The following is a 21,269-nucleotide window of genomic DNA, read 5'->3' on the forward strand; positions in this document are numbered from 1 at the left end:
CATCAATCCTCACCTGTTTCCAAGCAAGGTAAGCTATGTATAACAGAAAGTCCCAGTTTTCAGTAATATAACTAGTAATAATACAGAAATCACCATAAGTAAATTCATTCCACTCCTCAATGTTTTCCAACAGAAAATAACCACACAGCCATCAAATTTACTATCAATTTACTCAATATGAACTAAGCAAAGTCATGCACTTTGACTCAATAAAACAAATCAATGAATGCAGCAAAGTCTGAGAAGACAATATTTTCAGCTGTGTTCAGCAGCTCAATCTCGTCATTATTTGGCAAAAAATAGATATCTTAAATTATGAAAAGAACCAGGGAGCTGTTTAGGGGTCATCTGTAAAAAATAAAATAAAGAGAAACCAACTTTTTATCACACAGGAAACTTGTTCCCCAAACACATCTTTCATATTTATTTTATATTTATTTACCAGTTCATCAGCAACACTTACAGAGAGCAGTTGGGAGAGACAGGACTCTGAACATCTTGAAGAAGACAAATAGAGCACCATATCATATTGAAGGATTTTTTTTTTTTTTATCAAAATGTAATATCTGCGAACAGCAACAAACAGAGAGTAGGGTTTATATAAGAAGATTCAATGTAGAGGCAATTGTATTTGAAAAAGGCATACATTGTTGTTTGTTTAATAGCAGCTTGTGAACAGTGAGTTACAGAATTTACTTCAAATGGAGTTGTAGAGAGAAAAATGTAAGGAAAGAATCTGGTGAAATTAATTTAAGACAAGAACACTTATTCAATGGTCTTAAGTGTACTGTTAAAATTATGTGGGATGATTCTAACCTAATTGTTTTTATGTCATTAAAGAAATTCTTAATGAACATGTAATAAACCAATTATTGGCTGTCAAAGTTCTAGGAAATAATATGAATGTAACACATGCAAATTTGGTAAAAGACTTAAAACTGCAGACAATACTTTACTCCTTTTCTGGTGCTATGATACATCTGTGAAAATAAAAGTAAAATTCGATTTTTTGCAATGTTTACAATCCAGTTAACATCCAATACCCATTCCAAAGAAGAATCGTTAGGAGTCAACTCGGACCATTTATGTGTAGTGTTGGAGTGGAATGTTAAACTAAAAATAATTTTTGTAAGGGGAAATATACTCAGCAGATATATTCATTAGAACCAGAAATGAGATGTATGAAGGTAATATATTAGAATATTCTTAAAGCTTTTCAGTTTTATGAAACCAGTTAATTTGGTTAGTTGAGTCAGTTGTATATTTACATGACCAACCAGGTCTAGAGTGAGTGGAAGTAGTGTGTTAATTGATATTGCACACATTGTCCTCAATGATTACATGCTGAGGTAAGCTAAACGATCTTGGTTAAAATTTCCAGGCTGCATTAAACTACTTGACAAACAAGGATTTCTAGAAAATACTTGCAAGCTTATTTGACTTGATTAGGTTGATCCTTGAAATACTAGATATTAACAAAAATAAAAACAAAAATATAACTTGTCTCAAACACAATTCAAGAAACAAACCTCAGTATGGAAACAAAACAAAAGAACAGTTTCAGATTTTTTTGTCTTTCCTGTTTTTTTTTTTTTTTTAACTAAAGTCTTTCAGGATTTTCTTATTTATTTTGATTATTATTTTTTTTAAATAAAATTTTTTTTCCTAGTTTCTTGTTTACCATTTAGTTCTATTAGGCAACTCCTGATATATGCATGGTCAAAGACATTGAAGAATGTACAAGACTGAAGTTTTAGAAGTGGTTTGGTTAGTTTGCAGGGTTTCCAACATGTTTATGTATTTTGCCCTTATCCTTATGTTATTACGATCGTGAAGAAAGTAGGCTAGTAAAAACTAGAAATGGCCAGAGTTTTGATATGACATTTGGGAGGTAAATGTTGCAGAAGATTCAGGAGTGAGTGCCATCCAAAGATGGGTGTGCACACATGCACACACATACACAGAGGTCAAGCTGTAGCAACTGGCAAGGCTCAGCATACTCACCTACTTCAAAACAAAAAGCTGAATAAAGCACAGGTGAGAATGTAATTATTAGCCAGTCAGCTAACAACTTGGATAAGCAAATGGCCATGTCTAAACTGTGCCCACAAGCTGACAATAATAGTTTTCAAAGTATGAATGTGTTTGTGTGTGAAGACAAAATAAAAAGAATAAAGTTGTAAGCTTTCATTTCTTCTGTCACTCAAATTGGAAATAAACTTAAAATAGAAGTGTGCTCATTCCACCCATTTCACTCTGTTCCTTGACGAAGATTTCAAAATATTGATAGATGATTGTAACAGCCAATAAAATACCAGTTCCACTGCCAATGGCACCTGAAATTCAAAACAAATTACTTTTACAAACGAATGTCATACAGTTTAGTACACCTAAATATGTACACAATATTTAAGGCCGAGTTCATTCAACCCTCTTGGGACACCAAGGCCGATTGATCGGTCCAAGTGATACAAGCTGAAAGGAGTTTGAGGCCAATCCATTGGCCCGATGGAACAAATGTGAATGGTTGGTCTTGAAGTGTAATAGCTAATCAGAGATCATCTTTCAGCAGATGTATCTCAATACAAAAAGTTTTTGTCTTTTTGGCTACACATACCAAAACACCATGTGTCTCAAAAGGATTAAAGGTTTATTTCTTAAAGCTGGCTCCACTGAAATGACCTGGAATGTAGCATATTCCCATATATTTTAATAAATGAAACTCGGCTTGCGAAGACTTATTGGGGCAAGCGAAAGCGAAACCATCAATGGCACCTGTGCCCAGCATTGCCTTCCTGGCACGTGTAAAGACATTCGAGTGAGATCGTTGCCAGTGCCGCCAAACTGGCTCCTGTGCAGGTGGCACGTAAAATACACCATTTTGAGCGTGGCCGTTGCCAGTACTGCCTGACTAGCCTTCATGCCGGTGGCACGTAAAAGCACCCACTACACTCTCGGAGTGGTTGGCGTTAGGAAGGGCATCCAGCTGTAGAAACTCTGCCAAATCAGATTGGAGCCTGGTGTAGCCATCTGGTTTCACCAGTCCTCAGTCAAATCGTCCAACCCATGCTAGCATGGAAAGTGGACGTTAAACGACGATGATGATGATCATCATTACATTATTTCATCAAAGGACAAACTTAAAAAAACTTTTCCTACTGCATCTTCAGTCAACATCTAGCTTTTACTACCAACTCCTTGCACCTTCACTCAGCAAACATCAGTGCAATCATCCCTTTTACATATACTTAACACTTTGCTAACAAAATCCATTTTGTGCCATATTAAGAAATGTAGCATGGGGAGTTAATAATGAATCCCATGGTAGGCAAAGTGTTAAATATATTGGATATCTAGATATCATTACTATATTGGAAGGATGAACAAAATGTTTTTCAGTGTTTAGTTGCACGCCTTCACCTTTTAGTTCAATCTTGGCAACTAAACGTTAGTTTTACAGTCAATAAAATAAGTACTGGGGTCAGTTTACTTATTTTTATCAGGTATTTTAAGAACAATTGTGTTGTAGGTTATAGGTTTCCAATGGGTTGATCACAAGTTCACTACATTTCCAATGACAAGACAAATCAAATCAAGACAATGACAAAACACTTGTCTGAGGTGCTGTATAGTAGGATCAAACTTGGAGCCATGTAGCTGCAAAGTGATCTTAACCACATGACCATATCTATGCCAATTTAATCAACTGTTGCCTCTACAAACATTGGTGATCTTGAGATTATGTTAGAAATTATCATTGTAGTGGACCACACTTGCCTTGAGAAATTTTCAATAGAGTTTACATATAAGTTTTGATTCTTGCACTAACCACAGAGCATAAACATGGCTTTCTATTTTTTCCCCACCCACACTTTTTTGGCAATGCCCTGCCACATATATTATAACCACCGTACCTTGAGGGTATGCTGTGGCACGTGCCACCATCTATCTCTTCCTTTACTCTACTATCCCATTTATATTCTGATCCCTGTCCCTTGTGTATATGCTCAGCACTTTGCCACCATCTCTCTCCTCTTCCATCAGGCTGGGTAACCATCTATCTCCTTTGCAGCAGCACACCCGTTTCTGTCCTCACTCTTGATCACTCTCCCTGATTCTGTCTCTCAGTCACACTAACCTTTTATCATCTGACACAAGATCACTGCTTCCAATGACCCCTCCCCACTCAAAGGATCTTTGTCTTGCAAGTTACTTGGTGACCCTGTAAGTGCCACGTAAAAAGTATCCATTCCACACTGTAAAGTAGCTGGTGTTTGGAAGGGCATCCAGCTGTAAAAATCATGTCAAAACTAACCTTGCCTGTGCTCGTGACGCGTAAAAAAAGCACCCTGTCCACTCTGTTGGTTGGTTGATGTTAGGAAGGGCATGCAGTCATAAAAACTGTGCCAAAAGTCTGGTTCAGTCTTCTACTTGACCAGCTCCTGTCAAACCATCCAACCCATGTCAGCATCGAAGAAGGATGTTAAACAATGATGTTAATCTTAGATTTAATTCATCACCATAATTTTATCATTCACTTTTCCATGCTTGAATGGATCGGACAAAATTAGTTGATGCAGGTATTCTATGGCTGGATGCCATTCATGTTGCCAACTCTCACTGTTTCCATCTAAGGTTATATTTCCTTATAATCAGACATCTTTTCACAGATCAAAATAAAGGATAACAAAGGGCACTACTAGCATGGCAGTAATATCCCTTTAAAGCCATCACATGCTATCAAAGTAAGAGGCATCTTTCAGTTTCTTTCTAACAAAGCCATTCACATGGCTTTGGTCAGCCTGGGGGTATAGTAGAAGACATTTGCCCAAGGTGCCATCTCATGCAGTAGGACTGAACCCCAAACCATGTAGATGGGAAGCAAACTTTTTACCACGAAAATTTCATAATAGGTATAAAAATGGACATCAAAGTGCTGTGAAAGTTTTTACCTAAGAAATCAGCCAAAACAGATAAGGCTCCTATACAAAGTCCACCAAAGGCGGCTGCTGTGGGGATATAACGGTTCAATTCATGGATCATGGACTTCTCTCGATGACCTCTCATTACCATCTGCTGTTCTTTAAGCTGTTTAGCAACCTTTAAAAAGAAACAGAAACAAAAATTCATTCATGTACCCTTAAAAAGAAAGAGAAACAAATCTATTCATGTACAACTTTGAAAGTAAAGAAAAACCACATGAATCACTGGTGTACATTTTACAGATAATTCTCCAGTCACTTCAATGTAATTAATAGTGATTTCAAATTTTGGCACAAGGCCAGCAATTCTGGGGAAGGGGTAATCTATTACATTTAACTGATACTTATTTTATTGACCCTGAAAGAATGAAAGGCAAAGTCGACCTTGGTAGAATTTGAACTCAAAACAGAGATGCTGTTAGTAAGGTTAGGGTTGGCAATGATTATAGTGAAGAATTCCAGGTAGAAGTAGGGGTCCACCAAGGATCAGCCCTCAACTCCCTCTTATTCATCATAGTCCTCCAGTCAATAACAGGAATTCAGAGCAGGTTGTCCCTGGGAGCTCCTCTATGCCGATGACCTGGCCCTCATAGCAGAATCACTACCAGAACTAAAGAAGACATTTCAGGTGTGGAAGCAAGATTAAGAATCAAAGGGCCTTAGAGACAATGTCGCAAAGACCAAAGTAGGAAGGCGAACATATCACACACCTCATCAGATAAGTAGCCCTGTTCGATCTGTAGAAAAGGTGTAAGTAGAAATTCCATAAAATGTACCCAGTGTAAGCTATGGACACATAAGAGGTGCAGCAACATCAAAGGAAGACTAACCAGGAAGATAGCTTTCATGTGTGGCAGATGCACAGGGGCAATAAACACCACAGATGCTCAGAAAATAGATTCCATCACATGCCAGGGAGAGAAACTAGAAGTAGTTGATAGCTTCTGCTACCTAGGTGACCGTGTCTGTAGTTGGGGTGGATGCTCAGAAAGTGTTACCACTAGAATAAGAATAGCCTGGGCAAAGTTCAGAAAGCTCTTACCCCTACTGATGACAAAGGGCCTCTCGCTCAGAGTGAAAGGTAGATTGTACAATGCATGTGTGTGAACTGCCATGCTATATGGCAGTGAAACACGGGCCATGACTGCTGAAGATATGCATAGGCTCGAAAAAAAAATGAAGCTAGCATGATCCGCTGGATGTGTAATGTCAGTGTGCACACACGGCAGAGTGTGAATGCCCTGAGAGAAATGTTGGACATAAGAAGCATCAGATGTGGTGTGCAAGAGAGACGTTTGTGTTCGTATGGTCATGTACTACGGATGGATGAGGAAATCTGTGTGAAGAAGTGCCACTCCCAAACAGTGGAAGGAACCCAGGAAGACATGGAATGAGGTGGTGAAGCAATGACAAGACCGAGACCTCTGGAGATATGCTGTGACTGCGAAGAGCAGGCAAATAAAGTGAGTTCACAACTGTAACCTACACCAGTGTCGCATAACCAGCCCACTCAAGTACCTTGGATTGTAGGGTGACATGCTGTGCTTGAGGAGACCTATTGAGTCAAGTACATCACAACCAAATGGAAATTGTAACTGTGATCCCCGTGTCAGTGGCACGTAAAAAGCACCATCCAAACATGGTTGATGCCAGCATAACCTTGACTGGCTCCCATGCCAGTGGCATGTAAAAAGCACCAACTGGTCGTGGCCAGTCCCCTCTGGACTGTGCCAGTGGCACGTAAAAGCACCCACTACACTCTTGGAGTGGTTGGCATTAGTAACAGCATCCAGCTGTAGAAACACTGCCAGATCAGACTGGAGCCTGGTGCAGCCTCCTGGCTTCTCAGACTCCAGTTGAACCGTCCAGCCCATTTAGCATGGAAAATGGGCGTTAAATGATGAGGAACATGCAGATGCAAGAGATGCCACTAAGCATTTTGCCTGGTGTGCTAGCGGTTCGGTCAGCTCACCACTCTACACAATGTAATTAATATTAATAGGAATATGTCTATAAGTTACAAAATTATTTTGTTTCTAATATCTGTAAACCAGTTGCTGACATCATCGTTTATGTTTACAGCACTTTCTTCTTCAGTTGCGTTACTTTTGTGGATTCCCATGACTGTCGCCATCCAATTCTATTACCATGAATTTGAATTGAGAGCTTGAGTCATAGTGAATCTTTCATTAGCTAATTACACAACCATAGACGCCACTCCTATGGATGTATTGCAGTTACTCTTTATTTTCAAAATATCCACATACAGCCTAGTTAACATTTGTTATTCCAACGTCCTGCAGAAAATATTGAGTTATCATAGTAAAAAATGTACAACACCATCAGTGTGTAAAAAGTTAAAGGTTTTAATGAATGGAAGGTGGGTATCTTAGTCATAAAATAAGTAATAACAGGACAGATGCTTCTATATTCAGCATCTCTCAGGTATTTAACAAAATAATATAGGGAAAGAGAGAAAGAAAAAGAAAAACAGTAATGCAATAACTTACATCTTTAGCACTGGAACCTGAGACTTCAATCCATGTTTTTGAGAAGAATGCACACGATCCCAACATAAAGAAAATATAGACACACGCATGTATGGGGTCTTCAACAACATGCGTTAAAGTATCCGGAGGAGATAGGTAGTAACACAACCCACCAGTTGGATATGAACGAGCAGGGCCACCTCCTTCAGTCTATAAACAAAGAAAAATTTATTCTTTCATTCTAAGGCCAAATTGTACTTGCTGTAGAATTTACATAACTGTTACTTTTTACTTTCTAAAATGTTTTCTGTGCATGCATAGGTGCAATGGGTCTTTGTAGAAGCAACTACTTTTATAACTGAATGCTGTCTCTGTTGTCAACCAGTTAATTGCAAAAATGGAACTTTTCTTCAGTCAATTTTGCACATTTGTTTATTTTTGCATCTATTTTTTCATACTAGCATGAATGAAATGAAGGGTTTTAACTGAATTTTTTCATATTATTGAATCTTGTTTTAAATGTATTTCTTTTGCTAAATATATAGCAATACTTGCTATATTTAGCTAAAACAGATCGAAGTTAACAGACACTCCAGTACAATTTCTTCAAGCAGTTAATAATCTTTAAAAGTAGCAGTAAAAATCTAATTCTGTATTAGAAACTTAACCTTTGTATACATAAGTATATGGCCTTACATTTTATGTTGAAATGAAACTGAGTGTTGTAATATTCATGAGTTTTCGTAAAACCTTAATAAGATGTGTAGTTTGCATGCTTGCAAAACATGGTGAGTGGGAAACAGATTTGACAAGTGTCCATAGATATTAGGAAAGAAGAGAGAATTGTCCAGTAGGTTCAGATTTAGTTTTTGGTAACAAGAGAAGTCGGTGCATTATAAGTCATGATAACCTCAGGAGGTGGGTCCTAATGTTTGAAACAGAACAAATCCTGGAAAAGGAACCCATGAACCAGAAGACCAATAATAACCACAAAAACCACTTCATTGGTTTAGTAAAGTAATATATATTTTTAAAAACAAAACAAAGCAATTTGGAATACTGATTTGTTACACTGCACATATATCACTAAAGATATTGATAAATAAATGAAATGTAAATTGTTTCATGTTTGTAGGAAATTTATTTAAATACAAAAATAAAATAATCCAATACTTACAGACCAAATTCCTAGAAGATTTACAAAGATATTTCCATGAAATTTATTAGCCAACATCTAAAAGGATAAACAAAGAAATTTTTTAAAAAATCAACTAAATATCCATAAATCCAAATATAAAAAAGCAAAAATAGTCAACTTTCAAAATACCTTTTAAATATAAATTATCCTTAACTAGCACAATAACAGTTGTGAAATAGCAGTGTTATTTAATACCATCACATCACAAGCCTGGACTATTTTTCTTTATTAGTTTATGTTAGATACCTAGAATAACTGCTTTGTGCTTATTCTCATCCAAGCCACATCATCATCATTTAACATCATTTTCCATGCCTGTTTTGGAATAGTTTCTAAGGCAGGATGCCTTTCCTAACACCAACCACTTTACAGAGTGCACTGGGTGATTTTACACAGTACCAGCTAAATACATTTTATGTCTGTATATGAAGACATTGTGAGGAAAGATGTTGTGCTAACAGACCAATGAAAAAGTTATTTAAAATAACTGAAATTCAATTCACCTGATACAGTACAAATTTTATTTATTTGTTCTATATTCATATTTTTGCTTTTCAAACAACAGAAAACTGAATAAGTTGCTAGTTTAACAGATCAGTTTTTGGGCAAGCAGTGTCAACCAGCAACTTACAATGCAAAAATGTTCACTCATCTTTAGTTGAGCACATTACATATCTTAACCAAACACAGGAATGTGAAATCAACTTTAGAACCATTGAATCAGAACTTGTTTTACAAACGAGTAGAAAATCTCCCTTTAGCTATTATTATTTAAGTACCATTGAAGAGTGTTTAAACTCTGTAGTGATTCCACAATACACAGGAAAAGCAGGAATGTGCTTTGGTAGGGTTGTTTAGTCCAATACCAGCCCTTACTGAGCAATTCTGCCAAGACAACATTGTCCAGTGTATTTCTTTTTAAGGATGGTCAGGTGTGGTTTGAGAGAGATATATGATTGTTATTTCTACACTCTCTGAGTGGTTGGCGTTAGGAAGGGCATCCAGCTGTAGAAACTCTGCCAAATCAGACTGGAGCCTGGTGTTGCCATCCGGTTTCACCAGTCCTCAGTCAAATCGTCCAACCCATGCTAGCATGGAAAGCGGACGTTAAACGATGATGATGATGATGATTTCTAGCAGGTCAAGGAAATATATAGAAACTCACTTGTTGGTTCGTTTGCTAAGTATTCCTGGCACTTATGCCAGTGGCACATGAAAAGATATTCGAGCGAGTTCGTTGCCAGTACCTCCTGACTGGCCTTCGTGCCGGTGGCATGTAAAAGCACCTACTACACTCTCGGAGTGGTTGGCGTTAGGAGGGGCATCCAGCTGTAGAAACTCTGCCAAATCAGATTGGAGCCTGGTGTAGCCATCTGGTTCACCAGTCCTCAGTCAAATCGTCTGATCCCATGCTAGCATGGAAAACGAACGTTAATGATGATGATGTTACAAGACTAAGTGATCACATATATCTTACAACTAGAGCATTTAAAGAAATTTAGTTTTCTCCCTAACAGAGAGAATCACTAGCTAAGTCAATTTAAGACAGTAACTTAATACATCATAATAATTCCAAAATTTACTGAGTTATTTACACTTACTTGAGAAATAAAGTACAAATTAGATACTAAAGCACTTTGAAGAATAATAGGAATATTTGATGTATAGAACAACTTGATGGGGTATGAGCTATACTGTCCCCTGTAACGGGCTGACTTGATGGGTAAATCGACTCTGAATCCCTGCAAAACAGAAAAAAAAAAGATGATAAGTAAAGCTTAAATTGATATATTTGAGCTAATTTCATCAAATCATTTAAGAAAAACAATGATCCAGATCTTAAATAAATGTTAGCATCATTTCTTACATAATGTCAGTTACTAATAAAATTTGTAAAAGTAATGCAATCATAGACCTAGAGTCATTGCAATTGAACATATTTCCAAATATCTAACTGGATATTTTCTCTTCTCCCTTATAACCAAGAGAGGCTGCTCTTTAATTATCTTTTCTAAAATAAATTCACTGAGTAAGACATGTGTCAACACACAAATTAGGAGTCTTGTTAAATATCTATAGAACTTAAGTGGAATTGAAAATTTAAGCTCTATAAAAATTCACAATGTTACACATAGGCAAAATCTGTAGGAGAAGGAATGAAAACTATACTGAGATAAGAAAGAATGTTTGAGGAAATATAAAGATGTTTAAGGCAAAACTGATGGCATTCTTTATAGCAATATGCTAAAAGAGAAGGTTGGAACAATTGTTGAAGAGAAGCAAATTGCTATAAAGGAAAAGAAACAATAACTACATGCTTTCGGACTGATGCATTGTAAATTAACAGGGATGGAGGGTAGAATTGAACAGCCAGCAATGAAGCCCACAAATGTAAATAACAAAGGATGTAAAATACCTAGTCTAAGATTGTACTGCACACTTCATCATATTTGATTGTATGCAGTGCAATATAACAACCTAAGTATGTAGCATCCTGTTTATAGAACCTTTTTAATAGTTGCAAAGAAAAGTAAAACTTGATAATACAAGGTGGCTTCCTCAGGAGACATAGAAATTTAAACCTTACTGTAACTGTTAGTAGAGTTGGGTCTTTAAGTATTGAGTCCAAGTTAAATTAGCACGTGTCACACCAAGCAATTAATTATATCCAGAAATTATAGGTACGAGAAAAAAATGGAGTGAATATTTGCTTGTAAAAACATTGGCTAAATATTTCATCTTTTTATGTCTGCAGAGAACAAATTTGAAAGATGGTTATAGTATTAGTATGTAGCAAGAATTTTTTGTCCACTTTTCATAGTGATCAATTAACTATAGGTCAAAATTATATTTCTATATCTAATTTATAACTGGCCTCTGAAAGGTATATTTGATGGGAACTTAATATTGGCTACAAAAATACTGGACTGACCTTTCAGCTTAACACCTTACTTTTAATTAAACTGAGCTATTCCTGAGTTTGTAAAATTATCAAATTTCTAATTAAGCCAAATAGCTTTACCATCATGATTCAAATTAGTGTATTTCTTTTATGTAGTCCAGTCATGTAGCTGCAGTTATGCTGGAGCATCACCATGAACATACTTCAATATTTATAAAAAAAAAAACTTTTCAGAATGTGGTCTTACAAAAATTCTGTAATGTTAAACATTTATACAAGAGAGTAATATTTGTGAACAAGTCAAGTTCTACAGTTTACTGTTACAAAATAGAAAAAAAAAAAAATCCACTCAATTTTAATCTCTTCATAGAACTATCAACATAAAATATCTCCCTAGCTAAAGAGAAAACAATTCAAAAAGTAAGCACTAAAAGAAGACTATATTAACTTACTTGGAAATAGATGACAATTGCAAATACAAAAATAGTGGCCATAAGATTTAATAAATTTGGCAGGTTCTGTCGGTAGAAAGCTTCTCGCAAAGCCCGAACTTTATCATGACGTGTAGCCAAAAGGTGGAACAAAGCTATGATAGCACCCTCAAATTCAGTTCCTAGATGAGAGAAATTCAAAAGAGAAATATTAAATATATTTGTATTTTACTCTGATAATACTTTTACATGTTTATAACACAGATCAAAATTAGTGTTGAGTGCACACATGCATGCATATGGCTTTAAGCAATAAGAGCTGGGTGTCTTAAGACAATGCAAGGATTACACTAAGTCTTAAATGATGAACTTATGAATTTGATTACAATGTTATTAACACATTTACAATCCAAACTGTGACTTGATTGCTTCAGTTGACAACTACAACTTTCTTTGATCATTTAACATCTTATTTCTTTATTGCCCACAAGGGGCTAAACATAGAGGGGACAAACAAGGACAGACAAAGGGATTAAGTCAATTACATCGACCCCAGTGCGTAACTGGTACTTAATTTATCGACCCCGAAAGGATGAAAGGCAAAGTCGACCTCGGCATAATTTGAACTCAGAACGTAACAGTAGATGAAATACTGCTAAGCATTTCGCCCGGAGTGCTAACGTTTCTGCCAGCTCGCCACCTTGTTCATTTAACATCTTAACATATCAATATTCTAATTCTATAAAAAAGAAACAAATGTACAAAACATCCTTGTTTTATAGAATTTAAAATATTGCCCAACAGAAAATTTAATGAGTATTTAAGACAAAAGATAGACTGGCATATAAAACTACTTTCTGCAGCTATGGTTAAATATATTTTGAGTGGATATATATCTGATTTCCACAGCAAAAGGGTGCAAAAAGTGAGCAAATGAATAATTGACAAATTTATGAGCATTAGCATAAGTTTTTAAAATCTACACAACTAAATAATCAAAGCTTTACCTCTCCCAGTATTGACTGTAGCAGGACTGAAAGCTTTCCAAACAATTGTCTCACAAATGTTGGTAGCTATAAACAAGGAAATACCAGATCCTAAACCATAGCCTTTTTGCAATAACTCATCAAGAAGTAGTACAATGAGACCAGCAACAAATAACTGAAAGAGAGAAAAATTAGAAATAAAATCAAATGGAAAGCAAAACAGTAGTAATGTAAACAAAAGGTTTGAACTTGGAGTTCAGGAGAAAATTCATTTTCCTAGTCTTTTTCATCTATGTAAATGTTTAGCTGATCACTTTTACAGAAACAGTACAAAGTTCAAAGTTTCATCAGCTTAAGTAATCTGTGAGTACCTTGAAACCACAGGGTTGAACTAGAAAATAAAAGATGCCTTTTTACCCCCAGTAAAAAAAAAAAAAAAAAAAAAAGGAAATAACAAAAAAGATGGATAAAATTTAGTTTACTTACTTGAATGATAATGAGTAAACAGACACCAGGTCCAATTTCAGCAGGGTCACCATACATGCCAGTCATTACATAAACAATAGCTTGACCAATGGTGATTATCATACCAAACACTAAAATAAAAATAACATTTAATACATTAAAAAAAACCTATCTATGAAAATATGAAATTCAATGCAAATTGAAGAGAATAAGAAATAAGAATTGTCTATTCACAATTGGCATAGGCAACTCAGTATATTTGGGTTTTAGAATATTCTGTACAAGAGCAACTTTAAAAAGACAAAGTAAATCTATTGTTATATATTTTCTTCATCTTAAATTTTTAAGTCCGAATATTCAAAATATATTCTTGTCCTGGCTTTGTACTAGTCAATACAAAAAAAGATTCAAGCACAGTTATGTAGAATCTTCTGTGTAAACATAAATGTTTAAGACCTGCTAATTTAACTGAAATCTCCCACTTCAAAAAAAAAAAAAAAAAAAAAAAATCAACCAAGATACGAGAAGAAACATACTAAACTTTAAAATGGTACAACATCAGTTTTTATTTAGTCCAGGGACTAACTTCCAAATCATGTCTCAGCTAACAACCTGGTAGGACTGATAAAAACATAAATTTCCTGCATTGCTAAAGTTGGATACAGTTTGAAAGTTCCAATTTTTGTATTCATTTCCTACCAAAATCAACTTCGCTTTTCATTCTTTCTGAGCTGATAAAAAAGAACAAATCCAGGGCAATAAGCCGGCTGAAGTGCTAGAGCAAGACAAGAAGCCTTGTTATCTACTTCAATCTCTAGTGTTCTAACAATAATGCTTGTAACAATACTTGTGCCAAGCTCATTGGCCCTAATGCAGTGGTCTTTCTCTTAGACAACAATGGTTGTATAGTAAAGTGAGACTTGCATAAATTGACTAGTGTCAATCTTCCACACACACACACACAAAAGCCCTTGCTTAGTGTTGTGCATACAGGTGCAAGAATATGATCAACAGTGACCCTATATTATCTAATACAACCAAACTTCAAACCTGGCATTTGTTTTGAACTACTTGATATACCCATTCTCTTTTATACTACATGCCATGGTGTCTTTCTTCCCTGAAGGAGCTACACTAAAATGTTTCACAAACTGGCCTTCATTTCAAGAAACATCTTGCTGAAAGCTGATTTTAATTCCACCAAATTACATTCGATCACTTTTACTTCAAGAAATTTAAATTTAGATATTTGTACTCATTCTGACAAAATGAGGAAACAGACTCCAGTAAAGATCATGTGACTACTTAACATGAAGTCATTCACCATCACGTGTACTCTCTCCTCTCTGACTTGACTATTACTATCATCACTCAAGCACTTCAGACACACGCTTCCTTTTCTTTTTACCCATAAAGTTCACCTTCAACTCCAGGCCCCACACTAACTACTCTTCATCTCAATAAACTCAGCCTTGCACATATTTCTAACTGTTGATTTGAAACTCTTCAATGATTTTACTGAACTTGCAAAGGCCAAGGGCCACAAACCTTTCTTTCCTCTAAGTTAACCCAAAATGAAAAAAAAACATTAACATTATCACCAATGACTGACAAAGATTTTATAAGATACTTACATTTTTGAGCACCATTAAACAAGGCTCTGTCTTTGGGGGTATCACCAACTTCAATGATTTTAGCTCCAGCTAAAAGTTGCATTATGAGGCCAGAAGTCACAATGGGAGAGATACCAAGTTCCATTAATGTTCCTCTGTTGGAAGCAAGGATCACTCGAATCCAGTAAAATGGATCTGCAGAATCTGAAGACATGATTCCAAAAAGAGGAATCTAAGGAAGTAAGAAGATACAGGCAATTAGAAAAGTCAGTGCTTTGAATATCCAAGGAAACTGCTTAGCATCCAGACTACTAAATGTAATATGCATTTTTTTTCACGTTTTGAATTTATGTATTTTCTTGTGACTGAGATTTCAATGATGAGATTGTTTATTTTTAGAATGATATTGTAAGGAATGTGTGAGAAGTTGAATCAAGTTGGTTTGAACATAAAACAATATTTGGTCTGGATATTGGCCAGTTTAAATGCTAAAAGGCTAAGCAATGGGAAAGAAAATAGGTATATAGTCATGTTATGGTCCTTCCTCGAAAGGTTTAGTTGATGAAATTGGTCCCAACATTTATTTTAAGTTGGTACTTATTCTAACAGGCTCCTTTGCAAAACTGCTAAGTTAGGGGGTGGGTGGAAGACAAACCAACATTGGTTGTTAAGTGTAGAGAGAGAAGAAACAGTAACTGCTGATATATCTTGTGAACTTCTCAATTTACTGAAAATTTTCTAAACTTGTAATGTATGGTAATAAATCCATAAGACAAAATCCAAAGTAGCTGGAAAAGACACTGGGTTTTGTTGTTATTCGATTCTTTAAATGTTGCACAATCAGATTCAACTCCTAACATTTCTTAACACTGCATTGAAGATGCACCAATCCATCTAAATCTAGAGACTCCTGGCTTCAGGAGCCACTTTATCAGCCAGCACATGATGCTGTTCTCACCTCTCTGCCACTTCATGGTTATCTGAGGTGATTGACATTAGACCTGCTTCTCTCACATAGAATGTGGATGTCATCTCAATCATTCTAAGCAAAAATCCATACAATTTGATTAATACTAGCATTGTGTCCAATCTAATTGCATGGTTTTCTTTTTCTGTTTATCAAAGAGAAGGCGTGTTAGTAATACCTTCAATGCGTTGAATTAATAATTAGCTGTGGCTGTCTAATAAAAAGTTTGTTTCCTAACCACATGAATCTTGGTTCATGTCCCACAACATGGGAAGCATTGTTTTCATAAGATGGGAACTAAAAGCCCATCAACAGTTTGCAAGCGAGTGTCACCATCATGCAAGTGGTGGCCTTCATTTCCAATATTCTGTAAAACGGGTGAGGATTGGCGACAGGAAGAACATCCGGTCACAGAAAATCCACCTCAACAAATTCGTCGGACTCATGCGAGTACAGAAAAGTGGACGTTAAAAAAAAAAAAAAAAAATCTATTTGCTAATCTAGCTGACAAGAAGATTTACACAATATAAGAAACATACTGGGTACACGAGTTAGATGACCAGTATTTATAGCAAAACACGAATGTCTTCAGCAGTTATCCAACTATTTTCCTTAGAGAATCAATACAGAATGGAAAAATTACTTAATGCGAAATGGAATGACTAATGAGGCAATGTAAGTACAACAGCTGACTTCACAGCTCTATATCACTTACTAATATAACTGCCACACGTGTCCTCAACTAAAAAGGAGGCATAGCATGTTTGCGTGTATATAAAGACACACAACTACAAACTATTCGTCTGCTCGACCTGGGCAACACCAGAGCCTATTATCAACAGTGGAGGAGTTACTTTAGATACAACAATGTACTTGATTAAAAGTTGTAAGAGCTGATCTTCAGATATTTAGGTTAATAACCGCATGAACAATTAAATATTAAAAAAAAAAGATTATAAAAACTGTATTAGTTTTTACGGATTTAGTCTGAAATAGTAATGATTAAAAAAAATTTTTTTTTTTTAAATGAAGTCATTATTTTCTCGGCATTTGACACCAAAACAAATTCAGTTAATGATTTCTCTGCTGCCCGGCACTCTGGACAAGTATCTTCTACTATAACCTCCTCGGGCCTTTGAGTGAATATGATTGACGGAAACTGTGTAGAAGCCGGTCGTGTACATACACTATATATATATATGTACACACGTGTGTTTCCCTACACCCACTTGACAATCGGTGATGGCTTTTTTACGTGACTAGTTTCGAGGTTCGGCAAAACGAAATCGATAAGTGCCAGATTTAAAATAAAGAGACTGAGGTCGGACTAAATCCTTCAAAGAAGTGCCCCCACATGATAGCAGTAAACCGACTGAAACAACTAAAAGAATTCTCACAATACCATTTAGATTACGGACTCACAGAATATTGGTTTGAGGTCGGATTATATGTACAGACACAAAACAAAGAAATATGACATGTGACAAATTTTCAAAAACATCACCAATAAAGAACCAAATTTGACACGTCCCAGTCAGACGTGCGAAATTAACTCTAGAAGCTTTTAAATCAACATTTTCTAGTGACCATTAGATATTTTCATACAAGCGTGAGTGCGATGCAATAAAATATATTGTTAGAATATAAAATACTCTCTTAAAATAGAAGGAATTAGGCCACTTAGACTGATCTCGGCATTTTATTAGTAATTAACTTCCTTCGAGGAGACAGATAGGAGGAGGGGTCAGAAATCGCAACTTACCTGACAACACACAAGGAAGATGAACAGGGTGATGGCGGTCCATAACACTTTCTCTCGAAACTGGATCTAGATAACAAAAAAAACATGCTTCAGTTAAAATAGTTTCCCGTGTGAAGACGTTGAAAAGGAATGGACTAGAGCAGAGTAGAAGAAATACAAACATTTTGACCAGACTGAAGGTCACTATTAGTGGCGAAGTTGCATACAATAATTTAAACATATAACAGACAATCAATTCATTTTTGAATAATCAAATGAAATTGAGTAGTGTGAGGCATATTCTGAAATATTAAGAGCCTTATTACGTTTCCGACATTTATTTTATCTTTACAAGGCAAAAATAGATCCCAAGTTACATTTCAACTAATAACACAAGATCAGTGCATTTAAGTTCATCTATTCTGATCCCTATCGTCTGCATCCATCATAGCAGCGCTATAAATAAAACGATTAAAAATGGGTACTATGCGCTTTACATGCTTCTACTAAAAATAAACGACGTAGTAGAATAATTGTTGTAACTGGAAATCGAAACGGGATCATTGGCATTATTTACCAAGAGTATGTCACATCTCAAAAACTGACAATATGGTCATTTCATTTCGTCGATTTTTCAAGAAGGGGGAGGCTGTTTTGAAACATTACACACACACACTGATATATATCAGACATCAATCACATCGTCAGCTAAAACCATAGAGGAAAGGAGATATTAACGCAGCATAATGTTAATTTTGTTGGACCGTATCACTAATGGTTGCAGTCATGTCGTTACAAATATAAGTGGTTATAAGAAACGGGAGGAATTAGCAATTATATATATATATATATATATTATATATATAATCGAAGTCTAACGGATCACTTTTTTATTTTGGAATACTACTAGCCTGGGTTATAATTATCCCCTCAATTAAGAATAAAGATGTGAGAATAAAAAAAGTGCCTTACTTTTCGGTCTGGTTTCGAGATTTCAGGTAAAACAGCACAGAAAGGCTTCACAAACTCGAGAAACTTAACTGCAAATAAAATAGCAATGAATTAACTTAGCGTTAATTAAGAAATTAATTTGTAAAATAACGATGACGATGTTTGAGGATATGGACAGATGTTAACATATGTGGCTAAGAGAGTATAACGAAGAGATGATAGGTGTGGGCTTGTTATGTTATAGCCATATGTAACGCTACACGACGGCAATCACCAAAAAGCAACTAACATCAGATTTCTACGGTTCTACAAATATCATTGAGGGTTTCCAGTTTATATATTCATAAATACAATTTACGTATAAATATTAGTAAATATATAGATCTAAATAAGGTTAAGTCGATGCTTCAGCTGAAATTCAAAATGTTATCCTGGGAAAGGAAAATAAAGAAAGTATGAGAAAAGATGAGCCACGTATGCAAAGGATTCCTGTCCGGTCTTCTGTTTAATCTAAGATTAATAAGAAATTGAAAACCAATTCGGTTTCAAAAGCTACATGGAGTTATTGAGAATAAATAACAAATGGATACTTACTAGCCATGGTTTAACAAGTGTTCCCGTTAAAAGACCATATGAAATAGTTGGAAATAACCAAACCCTAATAGAACTCAGACGAGAAACTGAATCGTTAAATCCGACCACGGTATCAGGAGAGCATGAAAGATCTTACATACGTCATACGCTACCAGCTTCGCAACTGACTTCGCGTTAGCGCAGCCCTGAGATTATTTTTAATGCCAAATATTTTCAAACAATTCTTCAATTTTCGACAGATATTTAAATTGCATAACCATATGAATTGTTATTAATTAAAACAATGTAGTTGTGTTTAAAATATTTATTTTTAAAATCAACGTCGAGACGAGATTACACAACTGGCCAATGAACGGAGGCAGCGGTGTTGTTTTTATTTATGTACACGTCAACATTTCAAAATACTATGGCTGGTTCGCTCTTACTTTCTGGCAAGACAATACTTCAGTGCGTCTACCTTTCTCGCCGGTTTTAGAAGTAATTTATTTACAACGAAATAAGCAGCATTTTAGAAAATATTTTAATATTGATTTCCACTTTTTTCAGTTACTCAGCACCAACCTAGTGATGTTTTTTCCCCATAAAGATAATACGCTTCATAACTGACATTTACTCCTGTAATTTATTCATACATCGACAGTAGATATTTTAAAATCAGATGTAGTTATGCTATGTCATGTAACATTAAGTAAACGTTTTATTAAACATAAAGTTTTAATTTCGCCATGGAAAAAAAGTAAGCTAAGGGATTGCACCACAGTTTTTTTTAAAAATCTCTATAGATAGAAAGAGTGGGTTCGACTTTACTAGTTTCTGCTAGAACTTTTACCAAATAGATCCCTCTTTTTCTACTCAAGGAGAAATTTATTTAAAACTTGTGATGTAATAATTTTGTTTACTTTTTACAACAATGCCAATATTGTATATTTAATAGGTAGTATTACATTAAACTACATTTAAAATTATCTGGAGGGAGTATTGCAAGTGATTTAATTTGTGCACTTTATCAGCAATTGTCCTGTTATGTAAATTTGATTGACTAGTTTTAGTTGAAGCATAGTTTAAACCAGTGATTCCCAATGTGGTCCCCAGAGAATTTGTAGCCATAAAAAAAAATTGAAGCTATTTCATATCTACACAATATTGTTCGATAATAAAGACACTGTTAATAATTAATCTATATGAAGACAGAATCATCATCATCATCATCATCGTTTAACGTCCGCTTTCCATGCTAGCATGGGTTGGACGATTTGACTGAGGACTGGTGAAACCGGATGGCAACACCAGGCTCCAATCTAATTTGGCAGAGTTTCTACAGCTGGATGCCCTTCCTAACGCCAACCACTCAGAGAGTGTAGTGGGTGCTTTTACGTGTCACCCACACGAAAACGGCCACGTTCGAAATGGTGTCTTTTATGTGCCACCCGCACAAGAGCCAGTCCAGGGGCATTGGCAACGATCTCGCTCGAAAACCCTACAAGGCCAGTCAGGCGGTACTGGCAACGGTCACGCTCAGGATGGTACATCTTATGTGCCACCCGCACAAGAGCCAGTCCAGGGGCCCTGGCAACGATCTCACTTGGCTTGCCTGGTCTTCTCACGCACAGCACATTTCCAAAAACAAAATTCAATAATTATTCTATAAGAATCAATAATGTATAATATATAATCAATAATATATTACAATCAAGAATTACATAATTTAAATTTTACAATCACAACAGTTTCATAATAAATTTGATATTTTAATAGATCACTATACAATATTGTTTAATTTATAGAAATAAAATATTTATTATTTTTATTTTTTTAAAGATCAGTTGTAATAATGCTGAACCAACTGCTAAAACGGTAAAACTGGGGAACTACAAAGATTTTATCATGTTTGGTTTTGTATCTGTAGACTCCCTATGTGTCTTGAATGTGATGCCATCTTGACAAATTATT

At 35.5% G+C, this 21,269-nt stretch overlaps 1 protein-coding gene across 1 annotated transcript; it reads right to left on the reverse strand.

Annotated features, from left to right (window-relative positions):
- Positions 1 to 378: 378 nt before the first annotated feature.
- LOC106872762 (protein transport protein Sec61 subunit alpha-like 1) lies at positions 379 to 19,484 on the reverse strand. The gene is made up of 12 exons (XM_014919854.3): positions 19,320 to 19,484; positions 18,747 to 18,814; positions 17,796 to 17,861; positions 15,088 to 15,298; positions 13,475 to 13,584; positions 13,010 to 13,163; positions 12,024 to 12,184; positions 10,271 to 10,411; positions 8,649 to 8,705; positions 7,493 to 7,681; positions 4,953 to 5,100; positions 379 to 2,336 (listed from the first exon to the last, which is right to left on the reverse strand). The coding sequence occupies exons 1-12, from the start codon at positions 19,324 to 19,326 to the stop codon at positions 2,221 to 2,223; spliced, it is 1,428 nt and encodes a 475-aa protein (XP_014775340.1). The 5' UTR covers positions 19,327 to 19,484; the 3' UTR covers positions 379 to 2,220.
- Between the last annotated feature and the right edge of the window lie 1,785 nt (positions 19,485 to 21,269).

Source organism: Octopus bimaculoides, chromosome 1 (assembly GCF_046866305.1).
Source record: "Octopus bimaculoides isolate indiv1 chromosome 1, ASM4686630v1, whole genome shotgun sequence".
NCBI classification, from domain to species: Eukaryota; Metazoa; Mollusca; class Cephalopoda; order Octopoda; family Octopodidae; genus Octopus; species Octopus bimaculoides.

Excerpts from the sequence above, each read along its gene's own strand:
- LOC106872762 (XM_014919854.3), bottom strand. Across the intron at positions 15,299-17,795 it reads TCTTCCTTGTGTGTTGTCAG|ATTCCTCTTTTTGGAATCAT; the intron begins GTAAGTTGCGAT and ends TTACTTCCTTAG. Across the intron at positions 13,164-13,474 it reads GTTTACTCATTATCATTCAA|TTATTTGTTGCTGGTCTCAT; the intron begins GTAAGTAAACTA and ends TCTCTCTTTCAG.